Source organism: Protopterus annectens, chromosome 1.part2 (genome assembly GCF_019279795.1).
Source record: "Protopterus annectens isolate FY-2018-M chromosome 1.part2, PAN1.0, whole genome shotgun sequence".
Lineage (NCBI taxonomy): Eukaryota > Metazoa > Chordata > Ceratodontiformes > Protopteridae > Protopterus > Protopterus annectens.
Window position 1 is genome coordinate 721,433,947 of NC_056727.1, and position 26,282 is coordinate 721,460,228.

The 26,282-nt window shown below is 43.7% G+C and overlaps 1 protein-coding gene across 1 annotated transcript in view; it reads left to right on the forward strand.

Annotated features, from left to right (window-relative positions):
• AHCTF1 (AT-hook containing transcription factor 1) overlaps positions 1–26,282 on the forward strand; it is a 2,707,103-nt gene that overhangs the window by 2,647,713 nt on the left and 33,108 nt on the right. Inside the window, exon 36 of the mRNA XM_044058692.1 lies at positions 13,274–13,377. Coding sequence (XP_043914627.1) covers positions 13,274–13,377 — 104 coding nt within the window. The remainder of the gene's footprint in view (positions 1–13,273; positions 13,378–26,282) is intronic.

A 26,282-nucleotide genomic window follows, 5' to 3' on the forward strand; every position in this document is an offset into this window, starting at 1 on the left:
AAGAGGTGCAGGACATCATTTTGGAGGCCAGAAGGCCATCTACTAGAAAGGCTTACTCCGCAAAATGGAAATGGTTTTGCTCTTGGAATAAGAAAAAAGGCCAGGACCCTAGAAAACTGAATTTGCCTCAGGTACTACAGTATCTAGCTGAGTTGCTGAACAGTGGACTTTCATTTTCCTCCATAAAAATCCATGCCTCAGCCATTTCTGCAGAATTCAACACGGATCCACCCTTATTCTCTCACCCACTCTTAAGACAGTTCCTCAGAGGGGATAAAAATATAAGACCACCAGGGAAGCAACCTGTGCCAGCCTGGGATCTTAATTACATTTTAGAAAAATTAACATTGCCTCCTTTTGAACCAGCTGCCTCAACAGATTTGCAATATTTGTCCTGGAAAACAGCTTTCCTTCTGGCCATTAACTCAGCTCGTAGGGTTTCGGAACTACAAGCCCTCATGGCTGTGCAGCCCTTTCTCATCTTCCATCAGGACAGGGTTTCCCTTCGAACCAATCCATCATTTATGCCTAAAGTAGTGTCCAGGGTAGCTTTAAATCAAGCCATACACTTACCTAACTTTTACCCTAATCCTCAAAACAAAGGGGAAAGGCTGCTACACTCCTTAGACATCCATAGACAGCTATGTTACTATTTGGACAGAACAAAACCTTTCAGAAAATCAGAACAACTTTTTGTGTCCTATGCTGTTGGAGCTCAAGGAAAGCCAGTTACCAAACAGACAATTTCAAAATGGATAGGCCACTGCATACGGTTTTGTTACTCCTATCATGGAAAATCTGTCCCTACAGGCATCAGATCCCACTCCACCAGGGCCACAGCTACCTCTACAGCCTTCCTCAGAGGAGTTCCTACCAAAGATATTTTGGAGGCAGCCACTTGGAGTTCTGTGCATACCTTCACAAAACAGTACCATCTGCCTTTATATTCCAAAACTAGAGCAGGCTTTGCCACTGCTGTGTTGCAGGGCATTCTGGCTCATCCCAGTTCCACCTAGTGCCTACCACCCTGTGCGTAGCTTTGGGATTCTACCCATCTGTGATTACTGCAGCTGTATGCACGATGAACATAGTACAGTTTTGTACCTACCATAAATGTAGATGTTCGAGTGCTAATACAGCTGCAGTACAGGTTTCCCTCCCTCCTTCCCCTCTTGGTAAAGGACTAGTGGCTAACACCTCCTCTTGCAACCTAATTTGGGGTTATCCTTTTATGATGTATTTGCTTGCAACTACTGTTTTTTGATTACATTGCATTGCTTGAAAAAAAAAAAATATATATATATATATATATATATATATATATATATATATATATGTATGTATATATATATATATATATATATATATATAAATTTATGTATTGCCTTCCTTCTGGGGGCACCTGACATCTGGGGCAAGAAAGACTGAAGAATATGGCGTCGGCTGTGTCTTATATACCCCTGTCGCACTGATGTCAGGGAAGAGAGCGACGACAACCGACGCCGGACCAAGACTTTGGAATTCGGCCGACCGAGGACCCGCCTGACGGCAGAGAACCCATCTGTGATTACTGCAGCTGTATTAGCACTCGAACATCTACATTTATGGTAGGTACAAAACTGTACTTTCTCTCTCTTTTAAGCATCAGGGCTATTCAACCTGTCCCAGAAGAAGAATGGGGGCAAGGTTTCTACTAAAGACTTTTCCTGCTACCCAGAAAAGACAACTCCTGGCGTCCTGTCCTGGACCTGTCTATCCTAAACACATTTTTGGTAAGCCCAAAATTCTAGATGCTAACTCTTCAGCTGCTTCCCATGCTAGGCAAAAATGCCTGGTTGGCAACACTGGATTTAAAAGAAGCCTACCTTCACATCCCAATAAGGGAATCTTGCAAAAGATACCTACGCTTCAGAGCAGGCTACATGCACTACCAGTTCTCTGCACTGCCCTTTGGCTTATCTACTGCACCCAGGGTATTCACAAAGTGCTTAGCTCCAGTCATTGCATTTTGCAGGCAAAGAAATATTCACATATACCCATACCTGGACGATTGTCTAATTCAGGCAGAAAGCCCGGACATGCTATTAAATCATCTGGCATTTGTAAAGAAATTGCTATCTTCTCTGGGGTACACCATAAATGAAACAAAATCACATGTTGTACCCTGCCAACAAATTGTATTCCTGGGAGCAAGCTTGAATACAACTTCCCAGATGGCCTACCTCACACCAGAGAAACAAGTTCATTTGACAGCCTACTTCAAACTACTGGCCCCAAAGACCCAGCTATCTGCAAGGAAAATCCTGCAAGCCCTGGGGTTCATGGCCTTTTGCATTCTACTAATTCCATATGCAAGATTGCATATGAGGAAACTGCAGTGGTATCTAAAAAGCCTATGGTGTCAACATTCTCAAGATCTAGAATCAATGATTCCTGTCATACCTTGTCTACAGATAAGAGTTCCTTTGGTGGGCGGAGACCTTCCACCAAAACAAGGGACTGCCATTCACTCTTATCACCTGCCGCCCAAATCCTAACCACAGACACATCAGACTATGCATGGGGGGCTCACTTGGCAGGGCAGTGCATTCAGGGCAAATGGAACCCAAGTCAGATGCACCTGCATATCAGTCAAAAAGAAATGTTAGCTGTACAGAATGCTCTGACAGCCTTCAAGGACCACATTCTTCCAGGACAATTATTGGTAAAGACGGAAAACACCACTGTTATGTGGTACATAAACAAGCAGGGGAGAACCCACTCATACCCTCTCTGCAGACTAGCCATGGCTCTGTGGAACACAGCCTTGAGCTACCAAGTGCACCTACAGGCTCAATTCCTGCCAGGAAACTAAATACACTGGCAGACGACCTAAGCAGAAATCTCATGGACCCACACAAGTGGAAACTGGAACCAAAGATATTCAACATGTTGAGAATCAAATGGTGGAGCCCAAGAGGATAGACCTGTTTGCTTCCCCACAGAACTACCAATTGGACAAATTCTGCACAAGGACTCCCCACAAACGAGCTTGGAAAGTGGGTGCCCTGTCCTTCACCTGGAAAAAAAAAATCAGTTTATGCCTTTCACCCTCTGCCTCTCCTCTTCAAGTTACTACTAAAGATCAAACAGGACAGACCAAGGACAATACTGATTTCACCAGACTGGTCACGCCAACACTGGTAGCCCCTCTTGCGCAGTGTGCCACTGCTGGCACCATGGGACCTGCCTCAGACCCCTGCCCTGCTTGTCCCAGCAGGAGGGCCAGATTCCGCACCCACAGCTTCAAACCCTGAACCTGGCTATTACCTGATCTCTCCGTTACCATCCCTCAGTAAGTAAGTGATGGATGTCATTCTGGAGGCAAGGAGGCCTAGTACTAGAAAATCCTATGTTGAAAAATGGAAAAGATTCTGTTCCTGGAGCCAAACTCGGGGGATGGGCACAGCAGCTCCCAAATTTACCTCAGATTCTTCAATACTTAACTCAGATGCTTCACAAGGGCCTTTCCTTTTCCTCCATCAAAATTCATGCCTCAGCCATTTCAGCTCATTACAATACAGAACCACCCCTCTTCTCTCATCCACTGCTGAAGCAATTCCTCATAGGGGCCCAAAACACAAGACCACCCAGGAGAGCCCCTACTCCAGCCTGGGGCCTTAACTTTGTATTGGAAAAGCTCACTCTGCCTCCCTTTGAGACAGCTGCAAATGCAGAGTTGAAATTCCTTTCTTGGAAAACAGCCTTCCTTCTAGCCATCACTTCAGCAAAAAGGGTGTCTGAATTACAGGCCCTCATGATAGTGGAGCCTTTCATCATCTTTCATGCTGACAGGGTGTTCCTCAGGACCAGTCCCTCCTTCATGCCCAAGGTGGTATCCAGTGTGGCCCTTAATCAGTCCATTAATTTGTCAGCCTTCTTTTCTAATCCACAGAACAAAGGGGAACGAATACTGCACTCCTTGGATGTGCACAGACAACTTAGATTTTACTTGGACAGGACTAAACCTCTCAGGAAATTTGAACAGCTGCTGGTTGCATTTGCTGCAGGGGCAGAGGGGAAAGCCATCTCAAAGCAAACCATTTCTAAGTGGATAGGTCATTGCATTAATTTCTGCTATAAGCACCATGGAAAACTTACCCCACAGGGCATAAGACCAAATTCAACCAGGGCTGCATCTACCTCTACAGCCTTTCTCAGAGGTGTCCCTACCAGGGACATCCTAGAAGCTGCTACCTGGAGTTCTGTACATACCTTCACCAAGCATTACCACTTGCCAATTTTTTCTAAATCCAGAGCTGGCTTTGCCACTGCTGTCTTGCAGGGCCTTATAGCTGGCACTAATGCTATATAAACTCCTCCTCCCAACCATAACTTTGGGAATCTACCCAAATGTAATGACTGCAACAGTGAAACACGAACATAGTACAGTTGTGTACACTTACCATAAATGTAGATGTTCGAGTGTATTCACTGTTGCAGTCCTGGTTACCCTCCCTCCAGCCCCCTAACAACTTCTGGCTATACCTCTACTTTCCTTTGCTATGCTTAAAAGCCTTTTTGGTGTATTTGCTTTTTGTTGGAGGTATACCTTTGTGTTTTTATATTTATTTGCTCCCCATTAGGGGGGCACCTGACATCTGGGGCAAAAAAAACTGATGTAATGGCGTCTGCTGCATGTTTTATACCCCTGTCGACCTGACGTCATGGAAGAAGGGATAGCAACCGACATAGGACCCAAGACTTTGGAATTCTGGTCGACTGAGGGCAACCTGCCAGCAAATTACCCAAATGTAATGGCTGCAACAGTGAATACATTCGAACATCTACATTTATGGTAAGTGTACACAACTTTACTTTTTCAGGGTTACTTGTTTTCTGTTAAAGCCAAGACTATCCACTAAGAATGGGAGAGAGAGATTAGCATTCCAAATTGTTTTATCAGATTCCACAGTATATCAAAGAAGCCTAGACAACAGCAGGAAATTAGCAGTTCTACAGGTCACTGAGTTCAGTTCTCTGAGCAGTAACTTCCCAACTGAAGATGCCGAAGTTCAAGGCACTGAGTTTTTCATATAAAATTGTTAGTACAGTTATTGTGTATATTTGCCTGCATAGCTCTCAACCTCTTAGAACAAAAAATCTGGACAAAGCCAAAAATAATGGGGTATAAAGCCCCAAAAATAGGAACAGTTTTTAAATATTGCTGTTATAAACTTAGAAAGTTGCAAGAGTAAAAGTTCTTGTGTTACCATGCATTTTCTTAAGGATACAAAGTCTGAAACTCAAATACCTGTCATTATTTACTGAATTCAGTCCTCGCTGATTTACCACAAAAATCCATAAAACAACCACAGACTTTAAGAGAAACAGACCAAAAATCGGAGGCAAAAATCTGGACAGTTGAAAGGCATGTACCAGCACGGATTCCTTTGTTTTGGGAGATTTGTCTGTTTTTTGTTCAGCCATGAAGTTTGTGTATATATTGGTTGGGGTTTGGCCCTCCCTTTAAAAAATACTTAAATATGAGTTTTTGCCCTTTTGGTATTTGACATTTGTTTAGTATTATGGTTCCTTTGCTTCTCCTAACTTGAGCGTTTGACAGTGGAATCCAGTGACCCTTGTTTCCTCTTTGCAGAAGTTTTTTTTTTTTCTTTCAAGAGAGTGGATGCCAGCTAGAAACCATTTTGCTCATTGCAAAATAACTAATAAATAAAACTTGTTGGACTGTTTCTAAGCCATAAGCCTCCCAAGCATCCAAGAACAAGTTTAAACACATAATTAGAAACACTGAATCCATGTATAAATAAAAATGTTTTTAACTTTATTTGAAATTGTTAATTTTTTTTTTTTGAAAAATGACATTAGTATATTTTAATTTAAATCGCAAACATTTAAATAAAATTATTATAGTTTATGAACACAGTTTTTATGCAAAAACAAGATGTCTGCTAGCTGCTGTTATTCTTAGTATATTATGGAGTCTACAGAAATATTCCTGAAAAGTAGAACCATACTTATTTTCCTTTATCTTTCTTATCATTATAGGGTTATAAATCCTACTAATGAAATTTACCATCATATCCCTTCTTATTGTTGCAAGATGACAGTGGCCAGTTTAATTCCCTTCTGTTTCTAGAAAAAAAGAGTGGATTGATACTTGATCTATACGTGGATGTTTGGGGTGGGGGGGGGGTCATGAGAATTTCCTTGTATTAAGTCTAGTTTTAATAGACTGGAATGCTGTGCCTGTGTACCCTGGACAAGGAATGTCTCATGGGAAGTGCTGTAACAGTATTGTGTTCCAAGGCCACTGACCAAGAGTTTATTTCATGTATTAGTGGAGTGAGTTGTCTGCATTCTTGAATGTTCTTCGTGTTTCACTGTTGCAGTCATTACATTTAGGTAATCTGCTGGCAGGTTGCCCTCAGTTGGCCTGATTAACAAAGTCTTGGGTCCTGCATCCGTTGCTGTCCCTTCTTCCATGACGTCAGGTCGTCAGGGGTATAAAACATTCAGCCGATGCCATTACATTAGTCTTTCTTGACACGCAGTGCCCGAAGCAGAAGCAGTTCGCAAGTGCCGGTCGGCCAACTCCTGAAATCTTCATTTTCGAGTTTCGGAACCAAAGTCTTTAACTAAAAAGTTAAGTACCCCGTTGAGGAAACGTTTTCTTGCTCCTTACCGATGTCAGCAAAAGTTAATAATTGTATTACTTGTGGGAAGCAAATACCTCATAAGGATTTCCATTTGTACTGCATTCCTTGCCTAGGCCCTGACCACGGCGTACCTTGTTGTCGGTTTTGTGCTATATTTAATCAGTGCACTATCCGTCGTCTGTACATTTTTGCTTCTAAATATTGTGGTTCTCGGTTTAATTATCCAGAAATGACGTCGGTTAGCAATCCGACTACCGGAATAAAGAAAAAAACGCAAAGAAAAAGACAGAGACAGGCCGTTGAGGTCCAAAGCTGCCGACGACGCTTCTCCTAAGCCAGTTGCCAGTTCGCCGGTACTCAGTGATGCGCTTTCACAGCCCCTGATACCCGCTACTTCTGATTCGCAGGCCTCTACTGAGACCCATTCGAAGTCCGGTATGCAGCAAGATGCTTCACCTATGGAACCCGCAGATGTCTCTACCTTGGATGGGTCCAGAGCCGCTGTTCAGGCACCGGCTTCTGAGGGTGTATTCAGGCCTACAGATTTGTATATTAAACCTTCAATATTGAGGCCAAAATCTCACCCTATGTCTAAAAAAACGACTCCAAGACTGCATGTTCAGGCCTCTATGTTTAAAAAGCAAATGATCAAAATGGCTGAAGATTTAATTACTGTTATCAAGGGTAGTCAACCCCCCCCCCCCACCCTTCTAAGAGACCTAGGGCTGAACTTGACTACGAATCTTCTGAACAGGACTCTGTTTTTTCTGACTCTTCTAATGAACAGGATTTGTTCATACCTACTTATGAGGACTCTGATGCAGAGGATTCCATTCCTTCTGCTTCTCTCCCTGAGGATTTTTCTTTTGGGGAAACTTTTCATACCTTACGGGAGCATTTGCACTAGGAAGTCAGGATTTTTCTGAATCCAAAAAGAGGCTTAGGGATTTCCTTCTTCTTCCTCAGCAAAGGCCTTTGGCTATACCTCCTGTACTAGACATTGTTGATGATGTGTTTTCAGAATCCAGTATGGCCCCTGATTCACTGCCTCCAGCCCCTTGTAAGCCAGACAGATACTACAGGGTTCCTGACTCCCACAAATTCCTTTTCAAAAATCCTGTTGCAGATCCTGAAATCATTTCTTAGGGGCCCAAGGGCATTAAGGCTTCTACTGCTAAAAATCCTACCCCTTCTGATAGAGACTCCAGGGTGCTGGATAGAGGGGGTAAAAAGGTTTATACTTCTACAACCTTGGCGATCAGGGCTTTAAACTGTCAAACCACATGCTAAAATATCAGCAGCATATCATGGGACTGCTTAAACAGAAAATGATGTTGATTTCTGACTGTGTGAAAAATAAAGATTTACAGGATTTATTGCACTTAGCTAAACAAGTTGGAAAATGTACTTTGCAATGTGGTTTTGATTCTTTGGAGGCCTCTTGCAGGGCTGCTGTTACTGAGTCTGTGCTTAGAAGGCATGCTTGGCTTAAGGAGCAGTCTCTGCCTGATCACTTTAAAGCAAAATTGTTGGATGTTCCTTTGCAGCAGGACCATTTGTGTGGCAATAAGGCTTAAGAAGTTCTAAAAAAGATGGAAGATAAAGCTAAATCTGTGCAAACTGTGAAAGATTTCTTACAAGTACAACCTCCAAGATTTAGTAGGCACTGGCCTACTAAGAACTGGTCCTTTCCAGTTCCTTCCAGAACCACTCAGGCCAAACCCAGACATTCCAAAAGCACCAGGTGTTAGTCTCAAGGGACTTTCAGGACTAAGCAATGGGGTGCCTCCTCTTCCAAATCTGGAAACAAGACACCTCCCTATGGTAAACAGTCTGAATGACTTTCCTTTAGAATTACTAAGCACTTACCTTTTAGCCGCCCCTTTGGGGGGAAAACTGGCACTTCATGCAAAAAACTGGCAAGTTATAACCCAGGTCAAATGGGTTTTAAATATAGTGTCCCAGGGATACAGATTTCATTTCCACACATTGCCAACTCTTAGCGGATGGCCAGACCTGCCCCCAAATCAGAGGGCAGAGGCTCAGAAACAAGTACTTTCCCTCTTAAACATGGGGGCTATTCAACTAGTACCAGAAGAGGAAAAGGGACACTGTTTCTATTCCAGACTTTTCCTGGTACCCAGAAAAGACAAATCATGGTGTCCAATTCTGGACCTGTCTACTCTAAACACCTTTCTGGACATTCCAAAATTCAAGATGCTGACTCTTCACCAGTTACTTCCTATGCTAGGCAAAGATGCCTGGTTGGCAACTCTAGATCTAAAAGAGGCTTACCTACATATCCCAATCAGGGAATCTTGCAGAAGATACCTCCGTTTCAAATCAGGCTACTTGCATTATCATTTTTCTGCACTGCCCTTTGGCTTATCTACTGCACCTGGGGTCTTTACAAAGTGTCTGGCTCCAGTAATTGCATTTTGCAGGCAAAGAAATATTCAAATATATCCATACGTGGACGATTGTCTAATTCAGGCAGAAAACAAGGCCATTCTTCGAAAACATCTGGCGTTTGTAAAAAGGGTTCTAACTTGTCTAGGGTATACCATAAACGAAAAGAAATCACAACTACTACCCTCTCAAAAAATTACATTCCTGGGTGCAAGCTTGAATACAGCTGCTCAGATGGCTTACCTTACGCCAAAAAAGCAAATTCAGTTGGTGACTTACTTCAAACAGGTGGCCACAAAAACCCTGCTATCTGCAAGCCTTGGGGTTCATGGCCTCCTGCATTCTTCAAATTCCATATGCAAGACTGCATATGAGGAAACTTCAGGGTACCTAAAAAGTTTATGGAGTCAGCATTGTCACAGCCTGGAAACGATGATTCTTGTCATACCTTGCCTACAACTAGAGTTTCTATGGTGGGCAGAGGCCTGCCAACAAAACAAGGGACTGCCATTCACACCACCCCCTGCCACCCAAACCCTAACTACCGATGCATCAGACTATGCATGTGGGGCTCATCTGGCAGGAAAGTGCATTCATGGCAAATGGAGCCTGAATCAAATGCACCTTCATATCAATCAAAAAGAAATGCTAACTGTTCAGAATGCACTGACAGCCTTCAAGGACTACCTTCATTTAGGGCAACTAATGGTAAAGACGGACAACACCACAGTTATGTGGCTCATAAACAAGTAGGGAGGAGCACATTCCTACCCCCTCTGCAGACAAGCCATGGTATTGTGGAACATAGCCTTGAGCTATCAAGTACAACTACATGCTCAATTCCTACCAGGAAAGCTGAATGTTTTGGCAGACGAACTAAGCAGAAATATCTTGGAGCCACACAAATGGAAATTGGAACCACGGATTTTCAACATGTTGACACGCAAATGGGGGAGCCCAGACATAGATCTCTCTGCCTCACCCCAGAACTTCCAGTTGGACAAATTTTGCACAAGAACTCCTCACAAAAAAGCAAGGAAAGTGGATGCTCTGTCCTTCAGCTGGGAAAACCTATCAGTCTATGCCTTTCCCCCTCTGCCTTTGCTCTCCAAAGTTCTTCTAAAAGTCAAACAGGACAAACCAAAAACTGTTTTTCTTGCTCCAGACTGGCCTCGCCAACACTGGTACCCACTCCTACGCAGTCTGTCACAAATTTCTCCATAGCACCTACCTCAGACACCTTCCTTACTGTCACAGCAGAACAACCAAACTCTGCACCCTCAGCTCCAAACATTGAATCTTGCAGCTTTGCTAATCACTTAAATTCCCTCAGTAAAGCTGTGATGGATATCATTTTGGAGGCGAGAAGACCTAGTACTAGAAAGTCTTATGCTGACAAATGGAAAAGATTCTGTGCCTGGAGTCAATCTCAAGGGATGAGCACAGCTGTGCCCAATTTACCTCAGATTTTGCAATACTTAACTGAGATGCTTCACAAGGGCCTATCTTTTTCTTCCATAAAAATCCATGCCTCAGCCATTTCAGGTCATTACAACACAGAACCCTGCCCCCTTCTCTCATCCTCTGCTAAAAGCAGCATCTCAGAGGGGGCCAAAACCTTAAGGCCACCCAGGAGAGCTCCAACCCCTGCCTGGGACCTTAACTTTGTATTGGAGAAACTCACTCTACCTCCTTTCAAGCCAGCTGCTACTACAGACTTAAAATTTCTTTCCTGGAAAACAGCTTTCCTTTTAGCAATCACTTTGGCTAGAAAGATTTCTGAATTACAGGCCCTTATGGCAGTGGAGCCTTTCATCATCTTTCATGCGGACAGGGTGTCGCTCAGGACCAACCCATCCTTCATGCCCAAGGTGGTATCTAGTGTGGCTCTTAATCAGTCCATTCATTTGCCAACTTTCTTTCCCAATCCACAGAACAAAGAGGAGTGGATTCTGCATGCATTGGATGTACACAGACAACTTAGATTTTACTTGGACAGGACAGGACTAAATCTCGAAGAAAATCTGAACAACTGCTGGTAGCATTTGCTGCACGGGCAGAGGGAAAGGCTATTTCAAAGCAAACCATTTCCAAATGGATAAGCCATTGTATTCATTTCTGCTATAAGCACCATGGAAAACCTATCCCCCAGGGGATCAGATCCCATTCCACCAGGGCTGCATCTACTTCTACAGCCTTTCTCAGAGGTGTTCCTACCAGGGATATTCTAGAAGCTGCTACCTCTGGAGTTCAGTCCATACTTTCATCAAGCACTATAATTTACCAATTTTCTCTAAATCCAGAGCTGGCTTTGCCACTGTTGTTTTGCAGGGCCTTATAGCCAGTCCTTATACTGTATAAATCCATCCTCCCAACCTTATCTTTGGGAATATACCCAAATGTAATGACTGCAACAGTGAAACACAAAGAACATAGTACAGTTGTGTACACTTACCATAAATGTAGATGTTCGAGTGTATTCACTGTTGCAGTCCTGGTTACCCTCCCTCCAGCCCCCTGTTTTTTTCTCTTACTATGCCTTTCCTTTATTTTACTACACTTAAAAGCCTTTTTGATGTATTTGCTTTTGTTTGGAGGTATATATTTTTGTGTTTTAAATTATTTGTATATTTTGTACCCCATTTGGGGGGGCACCTGACATCTGGGGCAAGAAAAACTGGTGTGATGGCGTCTGCTGCATGTTTTATACCCCTAACGACCTGACGTCATGGAAGAAGGGACAGCAACCGACGCAGGACCCAAGACTTTGTTAATCAGGCCGACTGAGGGCAACCTCCCAGCAGATTACCCAAATGTAATGACTGCAACAGTGAATACACTTGAACATCTACATTTATGGTAAGTGTACACAACTGTACTTTTTAACACCTTTATCGTGGCCATAGGACTCCATTAACAATGTGCTTTTTTTTTCACTTCGTCTTCATGACTTTTATCAACACAATTTCAAGCTACATGTGCTTTGGGAGTATCTAGTTTGGGGTACAAGGGTTGTATCTTTACTATTTACAGGTAGTATTATCTTGGTTTCAGGTGAATATGATCTTTGGTTATGCACTGGAAAGGTTTGCTGCTGAATGTGAAGTGGCTGGTATTAAAATCCACAGCTCCAAATCAGAGAGCTGGCTTTCCTGATTCCCAAAAGCAGTGGATTGCTGTCTGCAGGTACCCTAGGGGAAGGAGCTAAAGTATGAGCGTGGAGGAGACTAGGAGATTACCAGTGGATGGACGCATCAATGGTAATACTGCAGGCTTTGTTCCAGACTGGTGGTGAAGAGGAAGCGATCCATAGGACAGACAATCCCAAGTTTGCCAGTCAGTGTGTGTCCCCCATCTTTATCTATTGTATGTGCTTTAGGTAAGGTCCAAGAGGATGAGATCTCATATACAAGCTGCAGAAATTACATTCCTTTGTAGGATGTTTGGGCTTTATGTACATCACAGAGGGAGAACGTCTGCAATCTAAGGATATCTTTGAGTGCAGCCACTACTCTTCGGGTTTGAGAAGAGTCAGTTGAGATGGTTTGGGAAATTAGAGAGGATGCTTCCTAGCATTTTCCCTTGGAATTTGTACCAGGTACTGCCCAATGGAGAAAGACCAAAACATAATGCAGATGTAACTCTCAGCTTGAGTAGGAATGGTTATTAATACCACAGGATGCCTTGTGGACTATTGATTAAGATAGGAAAGTCTAGTCTACCCATCGTTGCTTTCTGCCACTTCAGTCTTCATATAGAACAAGTGTTTTAGAAAATAGATGATTTGATATATTTGCATAGTGCTCTACTCAGCAAAACCACATTTGGAGAGCGGCCAGGATTAGTTGCTATCAAGTGCTAAACTGAGATAATGTGCATCATTTTAATGTTCATGGGACTAGGGTACTGCCATGTTAGATACCAGTTTAACTAATAATGAACCTTCATTTTTAAGTTGTGCATTTTGTCAAACTGTATACTACATGGGGTAAATTTCTTCTGTCCCCCCAAAAGAAAGTTACAGCAACCTTGGAGTTGATGGAAGTTCTGTGGTGTGGGGGTGATCCCAGTTCCACCCTGGACCTTATCTACACACATTTAAAATGTTTTAAATGGGGTGGAGTAAATCAGTGTGTTAATGATTTGTATGTTTTTTTTTTTTAAGTAAAACTTTAATGTAGTGTATTTTTTTCTTGATAATACAGGGTCTTCCTGTGATTGAGGATGAAGTTCCCAAAGTAACAGATATAGATGAAACACAGACACGTGCTAAAAGCAAAGCAGTAAAGGCAGCGGTAAAGAAAAGAAAGTAAGGCAAAACTGAAATTAAATAGTCTTTATGTACTTAGTTTTAACCTTTGTTTGCTGCTTATAGATGTGCAGTTCAGATTATTTTAAAGTAAACTTTTATGCCTGTATTTTACAATCACCAACTTTTTCTTATAGTTGTTCAAGATATGTTACATTTGATGTAAGAATCAGCAGGTAAATTACAGTTTGGATCTCCAGCCATCAGTTGTAAGCATTTGACAAAGCTGATCATCAGAAGGGATCACTTTTGCAGTGTATTCCTTATCTGTGCAAATTATTTGAATTGTATGCCTTTTATGTGCATCCAGTGAGTGAAGCTATGCTCATACCCTAGCTATGTACATCAGTCTGATACAGGGCTAAAAGGAGCATATTCCACCATTTTTCATTTCTATCTTTTCCTTTTTTTTCTTGTTGCTGCAAGAAGTGATTAGTTGAAAGTCTTTCTGTTGGTGCCTTTTGGGAGAGTTCCAGAGAAAAGTGAATACCCACTTCTCAAACTATTTCTTTGCTGTGTTGGATTAGTGTTTAGTCGTAACAAGTGTGCAATTTTCTTGATCCTAAATTGCTTGTTTGTTTACATTGCAGGGTTGCATGATGGTCCCCCCCAAAAGAAAATTAACAAATACGTATGCAAAAGAGATTCCACTAGACTATGATTTTCACTAAGACCTTGCATTGCTAGGCCTGTAATTTAAGGGTATTTCTTTAGAAGTTGAAGATTTTGGAGCTGGCAGCCTCACAGTACAGGAGTACTGTCCCTTGGTGACCATAGGATGAAATTCTGAGTACGCACTCCAAAGATGGAAAAGTAAAAATAGGTCATGGTGAAATAATCTGCAGGCTAAGAGTAAAATACCTTTACCACCCTTTCAGTCCATTTAAGGCCTGCTGGAACAGAACCTGGAGAAGTGTTCTTTTGCCCACCTACAATGCCATAGCTGCCTTTGTCAGTATTCTTACCAGTATTAATGCCTCAGGAGGGAGATAGGGTTTCAGTCATCAGCTGCTGGCTGTATCTTGATCAGTGAGAGTGAAAATGTCCAGCTTGGACACTAGTTTTCAAGCACCATTATACAAAAGCCAGACTTTCAAGTTTTTTAGACATGCCAATAAGGGAGTAGTTCATAAAACAAAGCTACCCTCCTAATGCAAGAGATTTGATTCTCTTACACTCAGATATGACAAGAGAATTCTCTCCACCAGAGAAATGAGGTCTCATTCTTTGTCTTTAGGACCAGCAATCTGAATTTGATTACAGAAATTTTGCAGTGGAGTACGAGGCTGCATTACACAGGCTTAACCCACAAGCCACCCACTCTTAAACCTCCAGAGTGGCTCCCCTAACAAATAGAAAATAATCTTCTCCACCTGACTTTGGGTTTGTACCTAGATGGGTGGGTCTAGCCTAAAGATAGCAGATTTCTGCACTACTGGGTTATTGATGCAAACTGTACTAGTTCTTTGACAAGAGATCTTTCTTGTATTGACACACTTATTCTGATGAGAGAACATTTTAAATGGGAATGCAGGGATGTCTGTGAATCTCAGAAAAGTTAAGTAGGCTCATATGGATAGAGTAGCCTTAGCCAAAAGCTATTCCCACTGTTTGTTTTTCATGCCCTTGAGTACTCATTTAAGGTAGCCTACCTAGAGACATTAGGAAATATCTCTAAAAATTGTAGGGCTGACCCAGCAGTGGTATCACTGGATGCAGGTAGCGGATCAAAACTTGGCAGCCAGTGCAGCCACCCTACCCTAATGTTAAGGAGAGTAATGTGTTATTGGACTGCTTCAAAAATAGATATATACTACTTTGTCCCTGCTATTTAAGGCCTTAAACTGACAGATTTGTATGCTAAAATATTAAACTCCTATTCTGAATCAGGTAGAAGATATGGTTGAGGATATCCCAGAGGAAGCACTGAAAGGCAAGGTAAATGAATCCACATAGCCATCAATTTGTGTGCATGATGCATCAGATTCTGGTAGTAATAGCACAACCATAAGTTCTGTATTACACAAGAATGCTTGGTGTAGAATCAAGCCATTGATAGATAATGGTAAGGGGCAGCTGTTGGAAGCACCTTTGAAAAACACATTTTGATATCTTCCCAGTAAATATATATATAAAAAAAAAAAAAAGAGGTTGAAGATGGGTAAAAACTGTGAAGGCTTTCAAGCATCTGTTTCATCATCCAGTTCCAAAGTGCAGTAAGAGCTACCATAAAACACTGATCCATTTGCAAAAAAAATATATATATAAGGCTGAACAGTGTAAACAAAAGAAGGCATTTGCAAAAAGACAAGCCTAGATAGATGAGAGGCAGAAACCAGTAAACAAAGCAAGTCCCCATACCTCTCAAGAAGAGCAGTACTGACTATGCTGTCAGACCACTCCCCCCTTCTTTTTCCTCTCATTTTTATTTTATTATTATTATTATTTTTTTTTTTTACATTATGCTAGGTAGTAGGATTGTTTTCACTTTAAAAAATGGTTCATAAGACAGAGTAAAGTAGATTTTGTCTCCGGGCTGCAAAATAGAATACAAAGCCTTCACTCCTTTCTTGCAGGTACTTTCCATCCTCTGAATCAAGTAGATGTGGATATATCCTATCTCAGTACTTCCAAGATGGAGTACTTGAGAAGAGTTTTCCAAGAAGATTAAGGAAAGGGGTTCTATTTTAAGCCCTTAGTACCAGAGAAGTTAGTCCATGTAGGCTGATATTGACTTGACAAAGCTGAGCAGATTCCTGAAGGTGACTAGATTCAAAATGACTCTCAAAGCTGTTCTTTCACAGCTGCCAGAGGCAGTGTTTCCTATCCTGGACAAACATCACAGACAATTTCAACGATTCTGGCAGGGCAAGCAGACTTTCAGTTTATCTCCCTACCGCTGCACCAGTGTTCACTCACTCAGAATTCAAGTATTATATGTCTTACCTTTTATGGATAACTGATTGATTCAGGCCCCAACCAAACTAATGACAAGATGCAAAATACCCTGAGCTATTCTTGGCATTGTTTGATCTGTTTGATACTTCCTGAGTCTGCCAACATCTGATCTGGTGCTAGAGACCTTGAAGGTCTTCCTGATGGCTGTTAGAATCACTTGTGGAGAAGCTTGTTCAGTGTGGACCTTGTACCAAAAAGAAGGCCATATCAGTGCTTGGTTATTCCTAAAGTCTTTGGGCTACATGTCAGCTTCTCTCCTGATAATTGCCCTGGCAGAAGTGTGCATGAATAAAATCCAGTATTAACTGAGGAACCACGGAACAAAACAGTCACCCATTGACAAAGATATTTCTCTTATTCCATCTGTCCAGCAGTTTACATTGTGATCTCATCAGGAGAGAAGTGTTCAGGGTATGCAGTTTTGTAAACCCAGACCATCATCATGAGTGCTTCAGGATTTCTACGGTAGGCTCACAAGTAACTCAAGATACAGTAGCTTTGGGGTATGTTGATAGCAAAAATGTGCACCCATGTAAAGGAAATGTATTTGTTTATTGAATATTTAACAAGTAAGAGGTCTTATCCACAGACCCTTCAGCCATGACCTGAGCCACAAGGGCAAGTTTAAGTGTAAATATATATACATAGTTTAGTGTAGCCAATCAAGTACCATGTTTGAAAGGTGGAAGGAAACTAGAGAAAACCCATGCAAATTGCTTGGCGGGGGGGGTGTATATGTAGACACCACACTGACAGTGAATGGACGTAGGGATTGAGCCCTGGATCCTGAATCTGCAAGAACTGCCAAAAATCACAAGTGGAAACTGCATCCAGTAGTGTTTTAACTCTCCATATAAAGGTGGAGTCTCTAGTGATGACCTTTTCACTTCAGAACACAATTAGATAAAGTTTTGCTCCAGATGCCAGTGTAAGACTGCAAGGTGCAGCAGATGTATTTTACCATCATGGACTACAGGACCTACTTTGTCTTCCCTCCTTTCCCCCATTTCACCAGGTCTTTCAGAAAGCAAGATAAGAAGATGAGTATCCTTGTTAGCATGTTATGAAGAAGATAGGCATGGTTTCCTCAGCTGCTGTAGCTCAGCAGAGGGCAGTATGTTTTTTCCATAGCCTTGCAACCCCCCACACACCTCCACCTAGAAAGAAGGGTCCCTTGTACACTATAGGGTTCCTAGCATCAGGTTATCGGTCTAGATGATCTCAGTATAACATTTCCGATTTCAGTGAAGGTGTGTTGTTCTGCCTTTTGAAGCCCATGAAACTGAAAACCAGGAGTTTAATGTCACTAGGTAGAATTTTTTTTTTCTGATTCAGAACTAAGTTAATCACTCCTAGAGGCTATAGTACCATTGGTTTTACATTTCTTAGCAGAACTAATACATGTTTCTGCCATTGAGGCATGGGTGTCATTGGAGGAGCCCTAATCCCCCCAGTAAGCTTTAGCAAAGATATAGTGGGCGTCTTGTACCTTAAACCCCCAAAGAAGCTGGTGCATCTTCCATGGATCTGAAATCTATGACTAAAAATCTGGCTATGGCCCCTTTTGGACCTGGCATATCAGTGGCACTCCGATTCCCATCCTGGGAAATCTTATTGTTGGTGCCGATCACTATAGCTCAAAGAACAGCTGAAATGAAGGTCCTAATGTTGCACAAGTCTTTCACAGTCTTGCCGGAAGGATGTGGTCAAGGTCAGGGTAAAGACCAAGCTATTCTCCTTTTCTAAAGGGGTCTTCAAACTGACAATTAGCAAAGTTAGCCATATCCCAGTTTTCTTTTACTAACCCTTAAAATAAAAGGGTGAGGATATTAATACCTGTTGGATTTACAGAAAATGTTAGAAAAACAGATCAGCTTTTTGTATGTTTCATGCCAGATAAAGACGGCAGACCAGTGTCTAAGAAGACTGGGAAATGTGTGGGAAAATGGGTGACCTTGTGTGTGTCTGCAGTACGAAGGCAGTAACCACCTCTGCAGTCTTCAGAAATCTGCTAATTTCTGCAGCAGACACTTAAACATATGTCCACACATCTTACAAGTATTGTAAGCTGGATATGCATTCCAAGAGCAGGGCATGATGATCTTCGTATTTCACTGTTGCAGTCATCACCTGTGGGTTATCCCTGCTGTGGTAGCCCTCAGCCTGCCCGAATACCAGAGTCAGTGTTTTCCTGCGTCAGATGCTGTCAGTTGTAGACTGACATCAGGTCGTCAGTGCTACAAAGCAAGGCAGCTGATGCCATTACATCAGTCCTTCTTGCTGTGGATCCCGTAGTAGAAGCAGTTTGCAAGTGTGCTGGTCGGTCGCTACCAGAGCTCAGATTACAGCTGAAAATGTCTAAAGCTAAGTACCCCATTGAGTATCCTTTTTTCTTGCACTAACCAATGTCCAAAAAAGTTAACAATTGTCTCGCCTGTGGAAAGCAGATCCCACACCGAGACTTCCATTCATACTGCGTCACTTGTTTAGGTCCAGACCACAATGTCCCCCGTTGCCGGTTCTGTGCCCTCTTTAACACGAGAACCATTCGTCTTAGAGCTCTTATTGTAGGCAGGTATTTTCATCCTCCATCTTCGCAAACCGCGTCCGTCAACCAACAATCTGTAGACATTCCGAAAAAACGTAGGGATAAAGATAGAGAGAGACCATACAAAGCTAAGCCTTCCGACGACTCTCCTGCTAAGCAGGTCATCAGTTCTCTGGAATTCAGTGAGGCGCTTTGGCAGTCCCTGATGCCTGATTTGATATCTACTCAAGCATCTACAGAGACCCTTTCAGAGTCCGGTATGTGGCAGAAATCTTTGTCTTCCGAGCCTTTAGTTGTCGCTGCCTCGGTTGGGTCTGGAGCCACGATGCAGGCACCGGCTTTCGAGGAGGCCTTCCGCACGACCAGTTCTAGACAAAAAAATGGCGTCTTCTCATCCAACTACAGATTGTCAGACAGATGGATACCCTTAGGCCTAGAAGCCAGGCCACTCCTATAAAATCTACCTCTAGCCACCATCTTACTCTTGCTCCACCACCCCAAGCCCAAATGCTTAAGATGGCGGAGGATCTTATCTCCCTTATCAGAGCAGTCAGGTCACAACTTCAAAAAGGAAAAGACACCCTTCTCCTGAACAAATGACAGCAAGATTCTGAGGAATCTGATTATTCTGATTTTGAAGAGGAACAACCACCTCTGACTGCTTATGAGGATTCAGTTGCAGAGAAAATCCATTCCTTCTGCCTCCCCACCAGAAGACCTTTCCTTTGGCGAAACTCTTCACATCCTCAGAGAACATTTCCACTGGGAATCTCAGGACTTCCCTCAGTCTACGAAAAGGCTAAGAGAGTTTCTAGACCTGCCCCAGCACAGACCTCTGGCCATCCCCCCTATCTTAGAAGTGGTGGATGATGATTTCCATGAATCCAGCTTAGGCCCTGACGCCCTCCCACCTGCTCCCAGTAAACCTGACAGGTATTACAGAGTACCAGATTCTCACAAATACCTGTACGGAAATCCGGCTGCAGACCTGGAGGTCATTACACAAGGACCTAAAGGAACTAGGGGTAGTTCTGCAAAGAATCCTACTCCTTCTAACAAGGATGCCAGAGCTCTGGACAGATGGGGTAAAAAACTTTACACCTCTGCAACCTTAGCTATCAGAGCACTCAATTGTCAGTTCCATATGTTAAAATCTCAACAACACACTTTGGAACTGTTAAAGCAAAATATTTCTGTCTTTCCTGACTGTGCCAATTCTAAAGAGCATATTTACTGCACTCTATTTGTCAAGTGACAAAACACTCTTTACACTGTAAATGTGATGCACTAGAAGCCTCAAGCAGGGCAGCAGGATCTGTCATTAGGAGACCTGTATGGTTGAAGGAACAACCTCTCCCTGATCATATCAAGTCTAAATTAATTGATGCACCCTTGGGTAAAGACCACTTTTTTGGAGAAAAAGCAGAAGAGGTACTTAAAAAGATGGAAGACAAGGAAAGACAAGGAAAATCAATGCTAACAGTAAAATATTTCTTTCAGGTTCAACCTCCTAGATTCAGCAGGAATTTTCCCTCTGAGCACTGGTCTTTTCCTGCACCTAGCAGACAGGGGCAAGGTAAGCCCCGCAGAGACAGACCACCCAGGCCCCTATCCCAGGGACAGCAGAGAACCAAACAGTGGACCACTTCTGCCCCAAAGGCAGTGAGATCTATGCCATCCCTCTATGATAAAAATCTCTCAATGACTCCCACTCCCCCCTCTGCTTTCCTTTCATTCAGCAAAAACTAGGAGGAAGGCTGTCCTTCTGCAATGAAAATTGTCTGTCTGTAACAAAGGACCAATGGGTCTTAAAGATAATTTTTTAGGGATACAAATTCACTTTCAACGAACTCCCAATTACCAGAAGGTACCCAGACTTACCTCCAAATCAGTGGGCAGAGGCATTAAAACAAATCCAAACTTTCATATCCCAGGGGGCAGTAGAACCTGTCCCCGCAGATCAAGCAGGCAAAGGTTTTTATTCCAGTCTATTCCTTGTTCCCAGAAAGGAGGGCACTTGGCGCCCCATCCTGGATCTATCCATTCTGAACCACCTCCATAGTGGTCCCCAAATTTAGAATGCTAACTTTGCAGCAGCTGCTGCCTATGCTGACAAAAAATGCCTGGTTAGTACCGTAGCTCTAAAAGATGCCTACCTCCACATCCCCATAAGGGAATCCTGCAGGAAATTCCTGCACTTCATTGCAGGCTCACAACACTTTCAGTTCTCTGCTCTTCCCTTTGGCTTATCTACTGCTCCCAGGGTGTTCACCAAATGGTATCCCGGCCATAGCATTTTGCGGACAGAGAAATATACAGATTTAAATAAAACCACCGGCCAATATACAGATTTACCCCTATCTGGACAACTGCCTCATTCAGACCGAGTGCAAAGAAAAGCTGCTTTAGGACCTCCTCTTTGTCAAAACCCTCCTAACTTCCTTAGGGTTCACCATCAACGAGAAGAAATCAAAGCAAACACCCTCCAGGAGGATCTTTTTCTTGGGAGCACTGCTAGGTACAGCATGCCAAATGGCCTTCTTATCCCCAGGAAAGCAGAGCCTCTCTACTTTACACAGCTGGCATCCAAAAGTCACCTCATGGTGAGGAAGTTCCTGGAAGCCTTGGGATACATGGCATCTTGCATCCTTCTAATTCCTCTGCCCAGGCTTCACATGAGAAAGCTTCAGTGGTATCTAAAGATCCTGTGGTGTCAACACTCACAGCCTCTAGATACCTCTCCCCCTCTGATCCCTTGTATAAGGGCCAAGTTTCTCTGGTGGGCAGGGGCCTATGCCAAGAACAAGAGTCTCCCCATCATCCTCCGCCCTACTGGGTAGACCATCACCACTGACACCTCAGACATTGCTTGGGGCACTCACCTAGCAGGCAGGTGTACCCAAGTTCTTTGGGATGTCCAGCACCTTCCCTTACATATCAACCAGAAGGAAATGATGGCAGTACAAAAGGCTCTGACATCCTTCCAACCCCATCTCAGGCCAGGGGTTATCCTTATCAAAAAAGACAACACCACAGTAATGTGATATATCAACAAACATGGAGGGACTCAATCTTACCCTCTGTGCAGGCTAGACATGAACCTCTGGCTGACTGCCTCCTCTATGGGATTACACCTTATAGCCCAATACCTACCAGGGATCAGCAACAACCTGGCAGACCAATTAAGCAGAAACTTAATGGACCCCCACAAATGGCAGCTCCACAGAAAGATCTTTTTGCAAGTCACTCAGGAGTGGGGAAATCTGGAGGTTGATCTCTTTGCTTCACACCTCATCCACCAGCAAAAGAAATTCTGTACCAGGGAGTATCACCACCTAGCGTGGAAGGTTGATGCCTTGACCTTCACCTGGACCTCCCTCTTGGTGTACGCATTCCCTCTTTTGCCTCTTATTTTACTGATCAGGATAAGGGTGGAAGAACCAAAGGCCATCCTCATTGCTCCATATTGGCCGAGACAGCATTGGTACCCTAGCTGCTCAGCCTGACTTCACAGCCTCCCAGGCAGCTTCCCCTGATCCCAGACCTCTTGGCTCAAGTGGGGGGTGCAGCACCCAGACTTGCAGAGTCTCAAACTGAAGCATGGCTAATACTCTAAAGGCAAGCAAGGGGCACCTGTTAAGCAAACGGGTCCTAGACATTATCACAGAGGCCAGAAGGCCCAGCACCAAAAATGCAGGGAAATGGAAAAGATTCTGCTCCTGGAGCCAGTCCAGAGAGCCAGTTTCTCATAGCCTTCTGTTCCTCTTATCCTGGACTATCTATCGGAGTTGCTCAATAGTGGCCTCTCCTTCTCTTCTGTAAATATCCACTCCTAAGCCATTTCAGCTCATTTCGATACAGATCAGCCCGTTCTCACATCCTTTGATTAAACAATTCTTCAGAGGGGCTTCTAACATCAGACCTCCTAGAGGGCCACCCACGCCAGCCTGGGACCTGAATTATGTTTTGGCAAAACTAACCTTACCACCCTTCGAACCTGCTGCTTCAGCAGAACTGAAATACCTCTCCTGGAAGACTGCTTTCTTACTAGCTATCACGTCAGCCAGAAGGGTTTCAGAACTTCAGGCACTGATGGCCTTGGAGCCCTTCATTATTTTCCATGCAGACAGGGTCCTCCCTTAGGATTAACCCCTCCTTTACTCCCAAGTTGGTATCTAATGTGATTCTCAACCAGGCCATTCATCTGCCTACCTTCTTCCCTAACCCTCAAAACAAGGGGGAAAGCATTCTGCACTCACTAGACGTGCACAGACAGCTCAGATACTACCTGGACCATACTAAACCCTTCAGGAAAACGGACCAACTTCTTGTCAGCTTTGCCCCAGGGGCAGAGGGGAAGCCCATTTCCAAGCAAACCATTTCCAAATGGTCATCACACTATCCATTTCTGCTACAGATTACATGGGAAACCACCCCCCAAGTCTATTTGTACCCATTCCACTAAGGCAGCCTCCACTTACACACTATTCCTCAGAGGAGTTCCCGCCAGGGAGATCTTAGAAGCTGCCACCTGGACCTTGGTCCATGCCTTTACAAAGAATTATCACCTTCCTCTTTTCTCTAAGGCTAGGGCAGGGTTTGCCTCTGCAGTTCTGCAGGGCTTGCTTTTACACATGCCTAGGTCTGTAACTAATCCTTCCACCCCTCTCCTCAGCTTTGGGAATCCTCCCACAGGTGATGACTGCAACAGTGAAACACGAAGAACATAGTACAATTGTGTACACTTACCATAAATGTAGATGTTTGAGTGTATTCACTGTTGCAGTCCTGGATGTCCTTCAAGGATGCATCTGCAGTCATAACATATGGGTTGTCCTGCCTCAGGCAGCCCTTCGGTCGGCCGGATTCCAAAGTCTGGGTCTGGCCTCGGCTGATGTCGCACTTTCCCCGACGTCAGAGCGTCTGGGGTATAAAAGCATCAGCCAACGCCATTTTCCTCAGTCTTTCTTGCCGCGTGGTGCCCGAAGCAGAAGCAGTTCGCAAGTGCCGGTCGGTCAGCTCCTGTGATTCAGCTACCGAAGACTTCGAAAAAGCTAAGTACCCCGTTGGGGACTCTTTCTTTCCTCAGCCGATGTCAGATAAAGTAAATAATTGTTTAACTTGTGGGAAACAAATACCTCATAAGGATTTCCACTCTTACTGCCTCCCTTGCTTAGGCCCAGACCACGACGTCTCGGCCTGTTCAGCCTGTGCTTCCTTCAACCTACGAACTCTTAGACGTCGGTCGGAGTTTGCAGAGGAATTCTTTGGGGCTAATTTTGCATATAAGATGCCGTCGGAGACTCCGACATCGCATTTGGTGAAAAAACGGAAGGACAAGGACCAACACTCACGGCCCGCGGTTTCGGCTGAAACCACAGTTAGGCCTACCGCGAGTGTCTCGGTTTCAGCCGAAACCGAGTCCTCGGTACTTCCTTTAACCGAATCCACTCAACCGACCACCGCGGCCCTGGATGCTCCGGCTGAGTCGGCTACTGAGCTACCTACTGAAACCAGTGTCCAGGAAATGTCCGACACCATTCCTTTGGACAAGACTACTCCTGCACGTGGTGCAGCCAGACCCCCTGCATCCATGTCCATTAAGTCTTTTTCCAGGGCTAAAGCTGCTAAACTTGCTAAAGCTTTGCCTCCCAAGACTACCTCTCAGAGACCTTCTTCTAGTTCTCAGATCCTCAGCCTTGCAGAGGATCTTATCTCTTTAATTAGAGGTTCTCAGCCTCACCCGGACAGGGCTCTCAACCACCACCAGACAAAAGGCCCAGGACTGAGCCCTCTGACCAACACTCTTCAGATGAGTCTACGGATGGATCTGTGTTGTCAGATCACCAGGAGGAGGCTTATTCGGCCTACGAGGATTCTGATGCTGAAGAATCTATCCCTTCGGCCTCCCCTCCTGAAGAGTTTTCCTTTGGTGAGACTACACTCTGAGAGAACATTTTCAATATCAGGGTCAGAAATTTTCTGATTCTAGAAAGAGATTAAGGACCTTTTTACATTTACCTCAGCATAGGCCCTTAGCTATACCTCCTGTTTTGAATGTTATTGATGATGTGTACATTGATGTTAGTACAGCCCCTGATTCTCTCCCTCCGGCTCCTGCCAAACCTGATAGATACTACAGGGTCCCGGATTCTCATCTACATCTGTACAAGGCCCATTCTGCAGACCCAGATACTATTTCTCAGGGCCCAAAAGGGGTGGCAGCTGCCACTGCCAAAAATCCTCTACCTTCTGAAAGGGAGTCTAGAGCTTTAGAGAGATGGGGAAAGAAGGTATATACTTCTGCAACTCTTTCCTTGAGGGCATTAAATTGTCAATTTCATATGATACAGTACCAAGAGTATTTGTTAGATGAATTGCATAAGAAGCTTTCCTCTGCTGAACCCCTTGACCGTAAATCCCTTCAGGATCTGGTACATAACTCACAGCAGGTTAGTAATCATTTTTTGCAGTGTGGTTATGATGCACTGGAAGCTTCATGTAGGTCAGCTATGACTGGGGCAGTTATTCGTAGGCATGCCTGGTTGAAGGAGCAATCTTTACCAGACCATGTTAAAGGTAAACTCCTGGATGCTCCAATGGAAAAACAAAAGTTATTTGGTTCCTCGGCTCAGGAGGTCTTAAAGAAGTTTGAAGAAAAGGCAAAATCTGTGCAAACAGTTAAGGACTTTCTGCAAGTACAACCACCGAGATTCAGCAGAAACTGGCCTACTCAGAATTGGTCCTTTCCAGACTCGGACAGATCCCAGAGGGGCAGGAACAGGCGTCCCAGAGGTAGAGGGCAAGCTAGAGGCTCCTGCAGAGGCCGTCAGTGGCAGCCTACCAACCAGAGAGGTAGTGCAGGAACAGCAACAACAACTACTACACCTGGACAGACTCAATGACTTTCCTTTGATTCCGCCGACCAGGGCTCAATTGGAAGCACCATTGGGCGGAAAGCTTTCTTTATTCTCAAAAAACTGGCATTACATTACAAGGGACACATGGACACTGCAAATAATAGACAAAGGATACAGGTTCCACTTCCACACTTTGCCAAGAAGAAACGGAATGCCAAACCTGCCACCAAATCAGAGGGCAGAGGCTTTAAAGCAGATCAACAACTTACTTCAAATGAAAGCCATAGAAAAGGTACCTCTTTCAGAACAAGGTCAAGGATTTTACTCCAGATTATTCCTTGTTCCAAGAAAAGAAAATCAATGGAGGCCTATTCTCGACCTGTCCGCACTGAATACTTACCTCATTGTGCCAAAATTCAAGATGCTGACCCTACAGCAACTTCTTCCCATGATGGGCAAGGAGTCTTGGCTGGTGACTCTAGATCTCAAGGAGACATACCTGCATGTCATTATTCGGCAAAGTTGCAGAAGACACCTCA